Consider the following 16,589-nt stretch of genomic DNA (forward strand, 5'->3'; position numbering starts at 1 on the left):
TCTTTCCTAGAGCAGGGTGACCGGAGTGCAGTCACCATTTGTACACCCCTGTACTCACCCTGTCTACCTGCGACTCCACTCTGGTGGAACCATGTAGCTGTGACCCCTGGGTCCCTCTGCCCTACCACAGCGACCCTGCTGTTCACTGTGAAAATCCTGCCCTGAACACAACTCCTTGCACTGATCCGAATGACGTAAACTCCATTTGCCACTCCACGGCTCCCTTCGTAAATCTTGAACTCCATCTGCCACTTCTCGCCCAGCTCTGCATCTGTCACTGTCTTGTTGTAACCGATGACAACTTTCCACACTATCCACCACACCAACCAGCCTTGTGCCATCCGCCGTTTACTAACACCCTTCCGCTTCAAAGTCATTTATAAAGATCTCAAAGAGCGGGTCACCGACCTCCAGGCAGAAAACACTCCAACAACTACCGGCACCCGCCTGCCTGTGGTGCGAAAATATTTGCTGTTTCATTTGTCAGCAAAGGTTGACTTGCAGGCTGAGTTGGTGCTGAGGGAGGTGAATGCAATGTTCACATTGATTCTGAGAGGGCAAGGATGTGATGCTGAGGCTCTATAAGGTCAGACCACACTTGGAGCAGATTTGGGCCCCTTATCTAAGAAAAGATGTGCTGGCATTGGAGACAGTCCAGAGGAGGTTCATCACCAGGGTGATTTTGGGAATGGAAGGGTTAACATGTGAAGAGTGTTTGATGGCTCTGGCACAATACTCACTGGAGTATTGAAGAATGAGGGGAGAATCTGTCGAATATTCAAAGACCCAGGCAGAGTGAATTTGCAAAGGATGTTTCCCATGGTGGGGGAAGTCTCGGACCAACGGGCCCAGCCTTGGAATAGAGGGACATCCATTTAGAACAGAGATGAGGAGGAATTTCTTCAGCCAGAGGCGGTGAATCTGGGGGATTCCTTGCCACAGGCAGCTGTGGAAGCCAAGTCATTGCCTGTATTTAAAACTGAGGTTGATAGGTTCTTGATGAGCCAGGGCATCAAAGGTTACAGGGAGAAGGCAGGAGAGTGGGATTGAGAGGGATAATAAATCAGCCATGATAGAACAGACTCAATGGGCTGAATGGCCGCATTCTGCTCCTATGTCTTATGGTCTTAATGAATCAATGATCAACAAAATCTGGGGTGGCTTGCTGTGCTTTTGCCAACACAGCCCTAACTGATCAAATTCTGTTACCACAAACATCAGTAACACAAGCTCCAGGGTACATGACCACAATGTTACAGTGCTGGCCCCTGCAGAGGGTTAGGGTTAGGGTTTACTCTCAGCAGCGCTGGGGGGAGAGGCCCCGCACACAGAACCAAGGTGAGACAAGGGTACTCACCTGCAATGTAGAGAACCTGAGCCTTTGTGGTCTCCTGGGTTCCCGAGTTGGCATGTGGCTTCATGCGGCCTGCAGGGTGAGCAATCGGGTACAAGAGTTGATGAATCCACGGCGGGAGCCTTAAACCTCGAGAGGGTGAGATTATAAAGCAAGGTGTAATGTACCCGGGAAAGGTGGCATACGGCACGTTTGTACCCGGGAAAGGTGGCATAGGACACGTTTGTACCCGGGAAAGGTGGCATACGGCACGTTTGTACCCGGGAAAGGTGGCATAGGACACGCTTGCCTTTATCAGAGGAGGAAGTAAATTCAAGTCAGGCCCTTGTGTTTGAAGATGGAAGCTGAGGAGTTGAGCTGACAGAGGCTGATAAGATTATCAGAGGAACAGATAGAGTAGACAGCTGGGATCTATTTCCCCAGGATGAAAACGTTCCTACCAGATGGAATGTTTAAAACAAGGCGGAGATGACGATTCTTTTACAGAGACTGATGGCTCTGAGAATGTGGTCCCAGGGTGATGGTGCAGACAGATATCACATAGGTGTTTAAAAGGCTGTTAGACAGGTGAACGTGTGGGGAATGGATATTTTGTAGGCAGAAGAGATTTTAATTTGGCACTGTGTGTGGCAGAAAGGCCCTGTTTCTGTTGTTCAGAGAGGATGGGCCATCTCACCAACCGCTCTCAGACACAGTCAGCTATAAAGCACAGGTATAAATTACAGTGGCCCTGGTCTGTGGGTAGACAGTCAGCACTTGCAGCCGTCTAGACGCACAGACAGTGGGCATGGGAGTCAGTCTGTCCCATGGTGTCGGCAGTAGGGGGGAGTGTGGGGACAGGGTCAAAGCAAGTCAGTCCTCACCCACTGAAGAAGCACTTCCAGCGTTGGACTCTGGGTTCAGGTAATCTGCAAGGAGAGGGGAGGGCAGGGGGAGAGGGGAAATGAGAGACACAGGGGAGGGGGAAAGGTGGAGTGGTAGGAGGAGGGGATAATGAGAGGTCATAGAAGAGTCACAGACAGGGGAAGATGAAGAGATGTGGAGGTGTAGAAAGAGACAGAGAGGGGAGGGGATGAGGAAGGGAAAGGGGGTTGGAGGGAGAGAAAGACAAGGGGGGATGAGGGGACACAGGGAGGAGGGAGAGGGAGAAGAGGAGAGAAGGGAGCAAACAACAACAGTTCAGACATTTTATTCACAACAGCCCAACGTGTTCCTCCATCTCTACCTGCCCCATCTGATTACATCCACCAGTTAATTCAAAGGTTCTGCTTAGCTTGTCAGTGGCGTGTGTCGGTATTCACAGGGGGTCCCGGGGAGCGTGTCGGTATTCACAGGGGGTCTCAGGGAGTGTGTCAGTATTTACAGGGGGCCCCGGGGAGTGTGTCGGTATTCACAGGGGGTCCCGGGGAGAGTGTCGGTATTCACAGGGGGTCCCGGGGAGAGTGTCGGTATTCACAGGGGGTCCCGGGGAGTGTGTCGGTATTCACAGGGGGTCCCGGGGAGTGTGTCAATATTCACAGGGGGTCCCGGGGAGTGTGTCGGTATTCACAGGGGTCCTGGGGAGCGTGTCAGTATTCACAGGGGGTCCAGGGAGTGTGTCTGTATTTACAGGGGTCCCGGGGAGCGTGTCAGTAGTCACAGGGGGTCTCGGGGAGTGTGTCGGTATTCACAGGGGGTCCCGGGGAGTGTGTCAATATTCACAGGGGGTCCCGGGGAGTGTGTCGGTATTCACAGGGGTCCTGGGGAGCGTGTCAGTATTCACAGGGGGTCCAGGGAGTGTGTCTGTATTTACAGGGGTCCCGGGGAGCGTGTCAGTAGTCACAGGGGGTCTCGGGGAGTGTGTCGGTATTCACAGGGGGTCTCAGGGAGCGTGTCAGTATTTACAGGGGGTCTCGGGGAGTGTGTAGGTATTTACAGGGGGTCTCGGGGAGTGTGTAGGTATTTACAGGAGGTCCCGGGGAGTGTGTCGGTATTTAATGGGGCCCTTGGGAGTGTGTCAATATTCACAGGGGGTCCTGGATGTGTGTCGGTATTCACAGGGGGTCCCGGGGAGAGTGTCGGTATTCACAGGGGGTCCCGGGGAGTGTGTCGGTATTCACAGGGGGTCCCGGGGAGTGTGTCAATATTCACAGGGGGTCCTGGATGTGTGTCGGTATTCACAGGGGGTCCCGGGGAGAGTGTCGGTATTCACAGGGGGTCCCGGGGAGTGTGTCGGTATTTACAGGGGGTCCCGGGGAGTGTGTCAGTATTCACAGGGGGTCCCGGGGAGTGTGTCGGTATTCACAGGGGTCCTGGGGAGCGTGTCAGTATTCACAGGGGGTCCAAGGAGTGTGTCGGTATTCACAGGGGGTCTCAGGGAGCGTGTCTGTATTTACAGGGGTCCCGGGGAGCGTGTCAGTATTCACAGGGGGTCTCGGGGAGTGTGTCAGTATTCACAGGGGGTCTCAGGGAGCGTGTCAGTATTTACAGGGGGTCTCGGGGAGTGTGTAGGTATTTACAGGAGGTCCCGGGGAGTGTGTCGGTATTTAATGGGGCCCTTGGGAGTGTGTCAGAATTCACAGGGGGTCCTGGGGAGTGTGTCGGTATTTACAGGGGATCTCAGGGAGTGTGTCAGTATTCACAGGGGTCCCGGGGAGTGTGTCTGTATTTACAGGGTGTCTCGGGGAGCGTGTCGGTATTCACAGGAGGTCCCGGGGAGTGTGTCGGTATTCACAGGGGGTCCCGGGGAGTGTGTCGGTATTCACAGGGGGTCCCGGGGAGTGTGTCGGTATTCACAGGGGTCCCGGGGAGTGTGTCGGTATTCACAGGGGGTCCCGGGGAGTGTGTCGGTATTCACAGGGGGTCCCGGGGAGTGTGTCGGTATTCACAGGGGGTCCCGGGGAGTGTGTTGGTATTCACAGGGGGTCCCGGGGAGCGTGTCGGTATTCAGAGGGGGTCCCGGGGAGAGTGTTGGTATTTACAGGGAGTGCAGAGGAGTGTGTTGGTATTTATAGAGAGTCTCGGGGAATGTATTGTATAGGGGGTCCTGGGAGACTTTGGGATTTGCAGGGTGACCTGGGGAATGTGCTGTTGTGTTTTGGGAGTCCTATTGTTCAGAGAGGATGGGCCATCTCACCATCCGCTCTCAGACACAATCACCTATAAAGCACAGGTATAGATCACTGTGGCCCTGGTCTGTGGGCAGACAGTCAGTACTTGCAGCCATCTAGACGCACTGACAATGGGCATGGGAGTCAGTCTGTCCCATGGTGTCGGCAGTAGGGGGGAGTGTGGACAGGGTCAAAGCAAGTCAGTCCTCACCCTCTGAAGAAGCACTTCCAGCGTCGGACTCTGGGTTCAGGTAATCTGCAAGGAGAGGGGAGGGTAGGGTGAGAGGAGGGAGGGCGAGGTGAGAGAGGGGGAGGGCAGGGGGAGAGGGGAAGGGTGAGGTGAGGGGGGAGGGCAGGGGAGAGGGGAGGGGGAGAGCGAATGGGAGGGGGCAGAGAGAGGAATTGGAAGTGGAATGAGGGGGAATGAGATTGGGGAAAGAGAGTCGGAGGGGGAATGAGAGGGAAAGATGGAGAGGAAGGAGGAGGGGGTAATGAGAGGTCATAGAAAGGGGAAGGGGAAGTGACATGGAGGTGTAGAAAGAGACAGAGGGAGAGGGGATAAGAGGAAGGGAAAGGGGATTGGAGGGAGAGAAAGACGAGGGGAGATGAGGGGACACAGGGAGAAGAGGAGAGAAGGGAGCAAACAACAACAGTTCAGACACTTTATTCACAACAGCCCAACGTGTTCCTCCATCTCCATCTGCCCCATCTGATTAGATCCACCAGTTAAGTGGAATGGAGTGGAGTGTGTTGGTATTTACAGGGGGTCCTGGGGAGTATATCGGTATTTACAGGGGGTCCCGGGGAGTGTGTCGGTATTTACAGGGGGTCCTGGGGAGCGTGTCGGTATTCACAGGGGGTCCCGGGTAGTGTGTCGGTATTTACAGTGGTCCTGGGAGTGTGTCGGTATTTACAGTGGTCCTGGGAGTGTGTCGGTATTTACAGTGGGTCCTGGGGACTGTGTCAGTATTCACAGGGGTCCTGGGGAGATTCTGAGGATTTACAGGGGGTCCTGAGGAGCTTGTTGGTATTTACAGGGGGTCCTGGGGAGTGTGTCGGTATTTACAGGGATCCTGGGGAGTGTGTCGGTATTCACAGGGGGTCCCTGGGGAGTGTGTCGGTATTCACAGGGGGTCCCTGGGGAGTGTGTTGGTATTTACAGGGGGTCCTGGGGAGCGTGTCGGTATTTACAGGGGGTCCCGGGGAGTGTGTCGGTATTCACAGGGGTCCTGGGAGTGTGTCGGTATTTACAGGGGGTCCCGGGGAGTGTGTCGGTATTCACAGGGGGTCTCGGGGAGCGTGTCGGTGTTTACAGTGGGTCCTGGGGAGTGTATCAGTATTTACGGGGGGTCTCGGGGAGTGTGTTGGTATTCACAGGGGGTCCCGGGAAGTGTGTCGGTATTTACAGGGGTACTGGGGAGTGTGTCAGAATTCACAGGGGTCCCGGGGAGTGTGTCGGTATTTACAAGGGTCCAGGGGAGTGTGTCAGAATTTACAGGGGGTTTCGGGGTTCGTGTTGGTATTTTCAGGGTGTCCCGGGGTGTGTGTCGGTATTTACAGAGGGTCCCAGGGAGTGTGTCAGAATTTACAGGGGGTCTCGGGGAGTGTGTCAGTTTTCACAGGGGGTCCTGGGGAGAGTATCTGTATTCACAGGGGGTCTCGGGGAGCGTGTCGATATTTACAGGGGGTCCCGGGGAGTGTGTCAGTATTTACAGGGGGTCCCGTGGAGTGTGTCAGTCTTTATAGGGGGTCCCGGGGAGTGTGTCGGTATTTACAGGGGGTCTCGGGGAGCGTGTCGGTATTTACAGGGGTCCCGGGGAGTGTGTCAGAATTCACAGGGGGTCCCGGGGAGTGTGTCGGTATTCACAGGGGGTCTCGGGGAGTGTGTCAGAATTTACAGGGGGTCCCGGGGAGTGTGTCGGTATTTACAGAGGGTCCCGGGGAGTGTGTCAGAATTTACAGGGGTCCCGGGGAGCGTGTCAGTATTTACAGGGGGTCTCGGGGAGTGTGTCGGTATTTACAGGGGGTCCCAGGGAGTGTGTCGGTATTCACAGGGGTCCCGGGGAGCGTGTCAGTATTTACAGGGGGTCTCGGGGAGCGTGTCTGTATTTACAGGGGGTCCCGGGGAGTGTGTCGGTATTTACAGGAGGTCCCGGGGAGCGTGTCGGTATTTACAAGGGTCCAGGGGTGAGTGTCGGTATTCACAGGGGGTCCCGGGGAGCGTGTCGGTATTCAGAGGGTGTCCCGGGGAGCGTGTCGGTATTCACAGGGGTCCTGGGGGGGCATGTCGGTATTTACAGGGGTCCCGGGGTGTGTGTCGGTATTCAGAGGGTGTCCTGGGGGGCATGTCGGTATTTACAGGGGTCCCGGGGTGTGTGTCGGTATTCAGAGGGTGTCCTGGGGGGCATGTCGGTATTTACAGGGGTCCCGGGGTGTGTGTCGGTATTCAGAGGGTGTCCTGGGGGGCATGTCGGTATTTACAGGGGTCCCGGGGTGTGTGTCGGTATTCAGAGGGTGTCCTGGGGGGCATGTCGGTATTTACAGGGGTCCCGGGGTGTGTGTCGGTATTCAGAGGGTGTCCTGGGGGGCATGTCGGTATTTACAGGGGTCCCGGGGTGTGTGTCGGTATTCAGAGGGTGTCCTGGGGGGCATGTCGGTATTTACAGGGGTCCCGGGGAGCGTGTCAGTATTCACAGCGGGTCCCGGGGAGCGTGTCGGTATTCACAGGGGGTCTCGGGGAGCGTGTCGGTATTCACAGGGGGTCCCGGGGAGAGTGTTGGTATTTACAGGGAGTGCAGAGGAGTGTGTTGGTATTTATAGAGTCTCGGGGAATGTATTGTTATTTATAGGGGGTCCTGGGAGACTTTGGGATTTGCAGGGTGACCTGGGGAATGTGCTGTTGTGTTTTGGGAGTCCTATTGTTCAGAGAGGATGGGCCATCTCACCATCCGCTCTCAGACACAGTCACCTATAAAGCACAGGTATCGATCACTGTGGCCCTGGTCTGTGGGCAGACAGTCAGTACTTGCAGCCGTCTAGACGCACTGACAGTGGGCATGGGAGTCAGTCTGTCCCATGGTGTCGGCAGTAGGGGGGAGTGTGGACAGGGTCAAAGCAAGTCAGTCCTCACCCTCTGAAGAAGCACTTCCAGCGTCGGACTCTGGGTTCAGGTAATCTGCAAGGAGAGGGGAGGGTAGGGTGAGAGGAGGGAGGGCGAGGTGAGAGAGGGGGAGGGCAGGGGGAGAGGGGAAGGGTGAGGTGAGGGGGGAGGGCAGGGGAGAGGGGAGGGGGAGAGCGAATGGGAGGGGGCAGAGAGAGGAATTGGAAGTGGAATGAGAGGGAATGAGATGGGGAAAGAGAGGCGGAGGGGGAATGAGAGGGAAAGATGGAGAGGAAGGAGGAGGGAGTAATGAGAGGTCATAGAAAGGGGAAGGGGAAGTGACATGGAGGTGTAGAAAGAGACAGAGGGAGAGGGGATAAGAGGAAGGGAAAGGGGATTGGAGGGAGAGAAAGACGAGGGGGGATGAGGGGACACAGGGAGAAGAGGAGAGAAGGGAGCAAACAACAACAGTTCAGACACTTTATTCACAACAGCCCAACGTGTTCCTCCATCTCCATCTGCCCCATCTGATTAGATCCACCAGTTAAGTGGAATGGAGTGGAGTGTGTTGGTATTTACAGGGGTCCTGGGGAGTATATCGGTATTTACAGGGGGTCCCGGGGAGTGTGTCAGTATTTACAGGGGGTCCCGGGGAGCGTGTCGGTATTTACAGGGGGTCCCGGGGAGGTTGTCGGTATTTACAGGGGGTCCTGGGGAGTGTGTCAGTATTCGCAGGGGGTCCCGGGGAGTGTGTCAGGATTTACAGGGGGTCCCAGGGAGTGTGTCAGTATTCACAGGGCGTCCCAGGGAGTATGTCGGTATTTACAGGGGGTCCTGGGGAGTGTGTCAGTATTCGCAGGGGGTCCCGGGGAGAGTGTCGGTATTTACAGGGGGTCCCGGGGAGCGTGTCGGTATTTACAGGGGGTCTCGGGGAGTATGTCGGTATTTACAGGGGGTCCCGGGGAGGTTGTCGGTATTTACAGGGGGTCCTGGGGAGTGTGTCGGTATTCACAGGGGGTCCCGGGGAGGTTGTCGGTATTCACAGGGGGTCCCGGAGAGAGTGTCGGTATTTACAGGGGGTCCCGGGGAGCGTGTCGGTATTTACAGGGGGTCTCGGGGAGTGTGTCGGTATTCACAGGTGGTCCCGGGGAGGTTGTCGGTATTTACAGGGGGTCCTGGGGAGTGTGTCAGCATTCGCAGGGGGTCCCGGGGAGTGTGTCAGGATTTACAGGGGGTCCCAGGGAGTGTGTCTGTATTTACAGGGGTCCTGGGGAGTGTGTCAGTATTCACAGGGCGTCCCAGGGAGTATGTCGGTATTTACAGGGGGTCCTGGGGAGTGTGTCAGTATTCGCAGGGGGTCCCGGGGAGAGTGTCGGTATTTACAGGGGGTCCCGGGGAGTGTGTCGGTATTCAGAGGGGGTCTCGGGGAGCATGTCGGTATTCACGGGGGTTCCGGGGAGAGTGTTGGTATTTACAGGGAGTGCAGAGGAGAGTGTTGGTATTTATAGAGAGTCTTGGGGATTGTATTGTATAGGGGGTCCTGGGAGCCTTTGGGATTTGCAGGGTGACCTGGGGAGTGTGCTGTTGTGTTTTGGAAGTCCTATTGTTCAGAGAGGATGGGCCATCTCACCATCCGCTCTCAGACACAGTCACCTATAAAGCACAGGTATAGATCACTGTGGCCCTGGTCTGTGGGCAGACAGTCAGTACTTGCAGCCGTCTAGACACACAGACAGTGGGCATGGGAGTCAGTCTGTCCCATGGTGTCGGCAGTAGTGGGGAGTGTGGACAGGGTCAAAGCAAGTCAGTCCTCACCCTCTGAAGAAGCACTTCCAGTGTCGGACTCTGGGTTCAGGTAATCTGCAAGGAGAGGGGAGGGCAAGGGGAGAGGGCGAGGCGAGGGGGGGAGGGCAGGGAAGGGCAAGGCAAGTGGGGGAGGGGTGGGAATGACAGGGCGAGAGGGAGGAGGGACAGGGAGATGGAGAGAGAAAGGTGCAAATAACAGCAGTTCAGACATTTTATTCACAACAGCCCAATGTGTCCCTCCATCTCTACCTGCCCCATCTGATTACATTCACCAGTTAATTCAAAGGTTCTGCATAGCTTGTCAGTGGAGTGTGTCGGTATTTACAGGGGGTCTCGGGGAGTGTGTTGATATTTACAGGGGGTCCCGGGGGGTATGTCGGTATTTACAGGGAGTCTCGGGGAGTGTGTCAGTATTTACAGAGGGTCCTGGGGAGGTTGTCAGTATTTACAGGGGGTCCCGGGGAGTGTGTCGGTATTTACAGGGGGTCCTGGGGAGTGTATCAGTATTTACAGGGGGTCCCGGGGAGCGTGTTGGTATTTACGGGGGGTCTCGGGGAGTGTGTCGGTATTTACAGGGGGTCCCGGGGATTGTATCAGTATTTACAGGGGGTCCCGGGGAGCGTGTCGGTATTTACAGGGGGTCCCGGGGAGTGTATCAGTATTTACAGGGGGTCCCGGGGAGCGTGTCGGTATTTACAGGGGGTCTTGGGGAGTGTGTCGGTATTTACAGGGGGTCCCGGGGAGCGTGTCGGTATTCACAGGGGGTCCCGGGGAGTGTGTCGGTATTTACAGGGGGTCCCGGGGAGCGTGTCGGTATTTACAGGGGGTCCCGGGGAGTGTATCAGTATTTACAGGGGGTCCCGGGGAGTGTATCAGTATTTACAGGGGGTCCCGGGGAGTGTGTCGGTATTCACAGGGGGACCCTGGGGCATGTATCCAAGTGTGTCCTACCTTCTGAATGATTCTCCTCCACAGCATCCAGGTTCTCATATGAGATGCCTCCTGTAACGAGAACATATGATCACATGCTGAACTGTTGACCGGTCTGAGACAGATCCCCACCCTGTGCTCAGCAGCTGGTCACTCAGGGAGGATTGCGAGGAGGGAGTGCTGTGGGAAGGGAGGCTGAGAGGGAGATGCACGGGGGGGGGGGATCATCTGAGGGGTGGCGGCAAATGGGGAGGGGCAGTGAAGAGGGATCGCTTTGAGACTGGTGGCGAGGAGGGAGAGCTGCTGGACATGCGGCAGGGAGGGGTACGTCAGGAGGGGCAGTGACCGGGCAGCATCATGGGTGGGTGGCACTACGGGGAGGGCAGTCGAGACATGTCACTCCATGGCCTCTAATGCAGCAATGAGGCCACACTCGGGTTGGAGGAGCCTTATCTTCCATCTGGATCGCCTCCAACCCGAACATCGATTTCTCAAACTTCCAGTAATTGCCCCCCCTCACCATTCCCCATTCCAGTTTCCCTCTCACCTCATCTACTTTCCTGACCATCACCTCCCCTACTGCTCCTCCCCTTCCCTTTCTACCCTCTCCTATCTGACTCCCCCTTCTCCAGCCCTTTATCTCTTTCACCCATCAGCTTCCCAGCTCTAATTCACCCCTCCCCTTGCTTCCAGTTTTACCTCTCACCTACCACCTTGTACTTCTTCCTCCCCTCAGTCCGCCTTCTTGCTCCAACCTCTCATCTTTTTTTTCCAGTCCTGATGAAGGGCCTGGCCCTGAAACATTGACTGTTGACTCTTTTCCACAGATGCTGCCTGGCCTGCTGAGTTCCTCTAGCGTTTTGTGTGTGTTGTATAGAACAAATTACTGTAAGTTACAATATAAAAATTGAATAGACACTGTAATGCAAAGGAGGAATTATGAGGTAATCTTTGTGGGTTCATGAACATAAGACAGATTAGAACACAAGAAATAGGAGCAGGGGTCAGCCAACGGGCCCCTTGAGCTCAATAAGATCATGGCTGATCTGGCCATGGACTCATCACCATTGACCTGCCTTTTCCCCATAACCCTTCATTCCCCTTAATTCAGAACCTCCTCTGAAGGCAGAGGGGAAAAAGCTGTTCCTGAATCACTAGGTCTTCAAGCCACTGTATCTCCTCCCCGATGGTAGTGATGAGAAGAGGGCACGTCCCAGAAGTTGGCTTCAGGCCACTGTATCTCCTCCCCGATGGTAGTGATGAGAAGAGGGCATGTCCCAGAAGTTGGCTTCAGGCCACTGTATCTCCTCCCCGATGGTAGTGATGAGAAGAGGGCATGTCCCAGAAAGCAGGGTAACTTCACAATGGATGCCGCGTTCCTGAGACGCTGCTTCTGGAATTCATCCTCGGTAGCTCGTGTCCATGGTGGAAACGGCTGAGTCTACAGCCCTCTGCATCAGAGCCTCCAGACCAGACGGTGATGCCAACAGTCCCAATGCTCTCCACTGTGGAGGTTGACTGGAATCTTTGGTGAGAGCTCCTGAAATTGCTAACAAAACACAGCAAAAGGTAGAGCCGTTGATGTGCCTTCTTGATGATTGAATCGACCAGGATAGATCCTTGGAGATGTTGATTCCCAGGAAGCTGTTCACCCTTTCCCTGTTGCCCATCTTCCTGAGAGCTCCCATGAGACAGGAGGTACAGAAACCTGAAGTCCCACAGGTTCATGAACAGCTACTTCTAACAACCACGGACTCTGCTGCGAGACAGGCGTGCTGCAGAAGGGGTTCAACAATTGCACTCGTGAGTGTCCACGTTCCAGCCAATCAGTGTTTCATGTGCTTGGGTTTGACTCCCTTCCTGCCATCTCAGTCTTGTTGAGTCTTGACCAGAGCGCGGGGACATCAACCCTCCCTGCTTAGTTTTGTACTTGTTCTGGGAAAGAAGACCACCATTTAGATTGAGATTGTAAAGCGGTAATCCATTTAGAATCAAGTTACTGTCTGAGGAGTGTACAGGGTGTCCGAGGAGGGTAGCTCCCAGGTAAAGGGGCTTGTTGTGTCCATTCTGGGGCAGCTCGCTCACCTTTGGTCTCCAGTGGACACTCAGCTCTCACCTGTGGCTCCAAGTAGCTTTTTGCACGTGACAGCAGCCACACCCTGGTACACGGCTTTGACAGGCAGGCTGAACAGGTGAGGGTAGCCAACAGGCTGATGCCCCGGTGAGACAGGGGCAGGCCTGTCCTAGCAGGTGCAGTCAGCTCCGTCGCACTGGGAGGTGGTGTGGCAACGCTCTGTGGACAGTGAAGGTCATGACAAGGCACAGAAGAAGTTATGGTCATCCACTTCAACTGAGGAACACTCCAGTTTATGACCCATACCACTGGACCGGGATTTCTGCGGTCAACAGAGTGCAGCCGCCCCTGTAGAATGGGGTTTCCGTTTTAAAGAATCTCCCACAGAGGTTCCTGATATCATTGGACATGACAGACAAACATGACTGCTTCTGAACCACCGTGGCAGGTAAAGGAGCTTTGCCTGGGCTGAAAGCAATAGCTTTCAGTTTGAGAGGTTTAGTTAACAGCCCTGTTGGCCTAAAATTAATTATTTGGTTCTGTGCTGTTCATGTTAAACTTCAGGGAACTGTTCTGCCCGCCTGTCCCTCTGCACGTGGGCCACTACCTTAGAGACTGCATCCGGCCCTTGAATCGTTGGGCACAGCCCTAATCACTGCCTCACTACAGCCACGCTGTGCACTTTCCAGTCTGTCTGAGTTTCTGTTTCTAACTGTGTTTCTTGCTGAAATTGTGTATAATTTACAATCCTGTGAACGCTGGATGTCTGATGCTGCTTGCAACTAGGTTTTAATAAAGGTGACCCTGATTTGGAAAGGTCTTGTCTGAGCTTCTCGTCCATGACTCCAACCCTTCAATGCCCACACATCCACCTTTCTCACCCTCCAGGTTTCCGTCACAGACGTCCACTGCGTTCGCATCTTCCTGTACACCCCCTCCTCGACTGTCGAAAGATCCCACATTCTCGTACCAGGTCGAGCCAGAGCCAGTGGTGACAGATGTTCCTTCAGGAAGAAGGTAGGCCCATTCAGAATTGTCCTGGGATGGGTGGGGGGGACGTAAATACCAACACGCTCCCCGGGACCCCCTGTAAATACCGACACACTCCCCGGGACCCCCTGTGAATACTGACACACTCCCCGGGAACCCCTGTAAATACCGACACACTCCCCGGGACCCCCTGTGAATACCGACACACTCCCCGGGACCCCCTGTGAATACCGACACAATCCCCGGGACCCCCTGTGAATACTGACACACTCCCCGGGACCCCCTGTAAATACTGATGGGGAGGGGTGTGGGGAGGGAGGGAGGGTGTGACGGAGATGGGGAGGGGTGTGGGTAGGGAGGGAGGGTGTGACGGAGATGGGGAGGGGTGTGGGGAGGGAGGGAGGGTGTGTCGGAGATGGGGAGGGGTGTGGGGAGGGAGGGAGGGTGTGTCGGAGATGGGGAGGGGTGTGGGGTGGGAGGGAGGGTGTGACGGAGATGGGGAGGGGTGTGGGGAAGGAGGGAGGGTGTGACGGAGATGGGGAGGGGTGTGGGGAGGGAGGGAGGGTGTGATGGAGATGGGGAGGGGTGTGGGGAGGGAGGGAGGGTGTGACGGAGATGGGGAGGGGTGTGGGTAGGGAGGGAGGGTGTGACTGAGATGGGGAGGGGTGTGGGGATGGAGGGTGTGACGGAGACAGGAAGGGGTGTGGGGAGGTTGGGGTGACAGAGACAGGGATGGGTATAAGGTAAGGTGGGGGTGATGGAGACAGGGATGGGTATAAGGTAGGGTGGGGGTGACGGAGACAGGGAGGGGTGTGGGGAGGTTGGGGTGTCGGAGACAGGGAGGGGTGTGGGGAGGTTGGGGTGATGGAGACAGGGATGGGTATAAGGTAGGATGGGGGTGATGGAGACAGGGAGGGGTATAAGGTAGGGTGGGGGTGATGGAGACAGGGAGGGGTATAAGGTAGGGTGGGGGTGACGGAGACAGGGATGGGTATAAGGTAGGATGGGGGGTGACGGAGACAGGGATGGTGTAAGGTAGGGTGGGGGTGACGGAGACAGGAGTGGGTATAAGGTTAGGGTGGGGGTGACGGAGACAGGGATGGGTATAAGGTAGGGTGGGGAGTGATGGAGACAGGGATGGGTATAAGGTAGGGTGGGGGTGATGGAGACAGGGATGGGTATAAGGTAGGGTGGGGGTGACGGAGACAGGGATGGGTATAAGGTAGGGTGGGGGTGACAGAGAAAGGGATGGGTATAAGGTAGGGTGGGGGTGACGGAGATGGGGAGGGGTATAAGGTAGGGTGGTGGTGATGGAGACAGGGAGGGGTGTGGGGAGGTTGGGGTGATGGAGACAGGAGTGGGTGTGGGGAGGTTGGGGTGACGGAGACAGGGATGGGTATAAGGTAGGGTTGGGGGGTGATGGAGACAGGGATGGGTATAAGGTAGGGTGGTGGGGTGATGGAGACAGGTGTGGGTATAAGGTAGGGTGGGGGTGACGGAGACAGGGATGGGTATAATGTAGGGTGGGGGTGACGGAGATGGGGAGGGGGTGTGGGAGGTTGTGGTGACAGAGGGAGGGAGGGGGTGTACGGAGATGGGGGAGGGGGGTGGGGATGGAGGGAGGAGGGTGTGACGGAGATGGGGAGAGAGGGCCTGTGGGAGGGAGGGAGGGTGTGACTGAGATGGGAGGGGTGTGGGAGGTTGGGGTGACAGAGACAGGGATGGGTATAAGGTAAGGTGGGGGTGATGGAGACAGGGATGGTATAAGGTAGGGTGGGGGTGACGGAGACAGGGAGTCTGACTACTGTGGGAGGTTGGGGTGTCGGAGACAGGGAGGGGTGTGGGGAGGTTGGGGTGACGGAGACAGGGATGGGTATAAGGTAGGGTTGGGGTGACGAGGAGACAGGGAGGGGCTATAAGGTAGGGTGGGGGTGACGGAGATGGGGAGGGGTATAAGGTAGGGGTGGGGGTGATGGAGACAGGGAGGGGTGTGGGGAGGTTGGGGTGATGGAGACAGGACGTGGGTGTGGGGAGGTTGGGTGACGGAGACAGGGATGGGTATAAGGTAGGGTGGGGGTGATGGAGACAGGGATGGGTATAAGGTAGGGTGGGGGTGATGGAGACAGGGAGGGGTATAAGGTAGGGTGGGGGTGATGGAGACAGGGATGGGTATAAGGGTAGGGTGGGGGTGATGGAGACAGGGAGGGGTATAAGGTAGGGTGGGGGTGACGGAGACAGGGATGGGTGTAATGTAGGGTGGGGGTGACGGAGATGGGGAGGGGTGTGGGGAGGTTGTGGTGACAGAGGGAGGGACGGGTGTGTCGGAGATGGGGAGGGGTGTGGGGAGGGAGGGAGGGTGTGACGGGAGATGGGGAGGGGTGTGGGGGAGGGAGGTGTGACGGAGATGGGGAGGGGTGTGGATAGGGAGGGAGGGTGTGACGGAGATGGGGAGGGGTGTGGGTAGGGAGGGAGGGTGCGACGGAGATGGGGAGTGGTGTGGGTAGCGAGGGTGTGACGGAGATGGGGAGGGGTGTGGGTAGGGAGAGTTGGGGTGACGGAGACAGGGAGGGGTGTGGGGAGGTTGGGGTGTCGGAGACAGGGAGGGGTGTGGGGTGGTTGGGGTGATTGAGACAGGGATGGGTATAAGGTAGGATGGGGGTGATGGAGACAGGGAGGGGTATAAGGTAGGGTGGGGGTGATGGAGACAGGGATGGGTATAAAGGTAGGATGGGGGTGACGGAGACAGGGATGGGTGTAAGGTAGGGTGGGGGTGACGGAGACAGGAGTGGGTATAAGTAGGGTGGGGGTGACGGAGACAGGGATGGGTATAAGGTAGGGTGGGGGTGATGGAGACAGGGATGGGTATAAGGTAGGGTGGGGGTGATGGAGACAGGGATGGGTATAAGGTAGGGTGGGGGTGACGGAGACAGGATGGGTATAAGGTAGGGTGGGGGTGACAGAGAAAGGGATGGGTATAAGGTAGGGTGGGGGTGACGGAGATGGGGAGGGGTATAAGGTAGGGTGGTGGTGATGGAGACAGGGAGGGGTGTGGGGAGGTTGGGGTGATGGAGACAGGAGTGGGTGTGGGGAGGTTGGGGTGACGGAGACAGGGATGGGTATAAGGTAGGGTGGGGGTGAGGGAGACAGGGATGGGTATAAGGTAGGGTGGGGTGATGGAGACAGGGTGTGGTATAAGGTAGGGTGGGGGTAGACGGAGACAGGGATGGGTATAATGTAGGGTGGGGG

General features: G+C 56.3%; 1 protein-coding gene across 3 annotated transcripts in view; it reads right to left on the reverse strand.

The window, feature by feature from the left end:
- LOC132382867 (sarcoplasmic/endoplasmic reticulum calcium ATPase 1) overlaps positions 1-16,589 on the reverse strand; it is a 111,617-nt gene that overhangs the window by 12,638 nt on the left and 82,390 nt on the right. Inside the window, exons 25-31 of one of the 3 annotated variants that reach the window (XM_059953345.1) lie at positions 13,235-13,357; positions 10,301-10,351; positions 9,359-9,403; positions 7,574-7,618; positions 4,655-4,699; positions 2,218-2,262; positions 1,358-1,426 (exon numbers count right to left, since the gene is read on the reverse strand). In XM_059953345.1, coding sequence (XP_059809328.1) covers positions 1,358-1,426; positions 2,218-2,262; positions 4,655-4,699; positions 7,574-7,618; positions 9,359-9,403; positions 10,301-10,351; positions 13,235-13,357 — 423 coding nt within the window. The remainder of the gene's footprint in view (positions 1-1,357; positions 1,427-2,217; positions 2,263-4,654; positions 4,700-7,573; positions 7,619-9,358; positions 9,404-10,300; positions 10,352-13,234; positions 13,358-16,589) is intronic. The other 2 variants (XR_009508485.1, XM_059953346.1) reach the window with 2 other exon arrangements.

Source organism: Hypanus sabinus, chromosome 29, assembly GCF_030144855.1.
Source record: "Hypanus sabinus isolate sHypSab1 chromosome 29, sHypSab1.hap1, whole genome shotgun sequence".
NCBI lineage: Eukaryota > Metazoa > Chordata > Chondrichthyes > Myliobatiformes > Dasyatidae > Hypanus > Hypanus sabinus.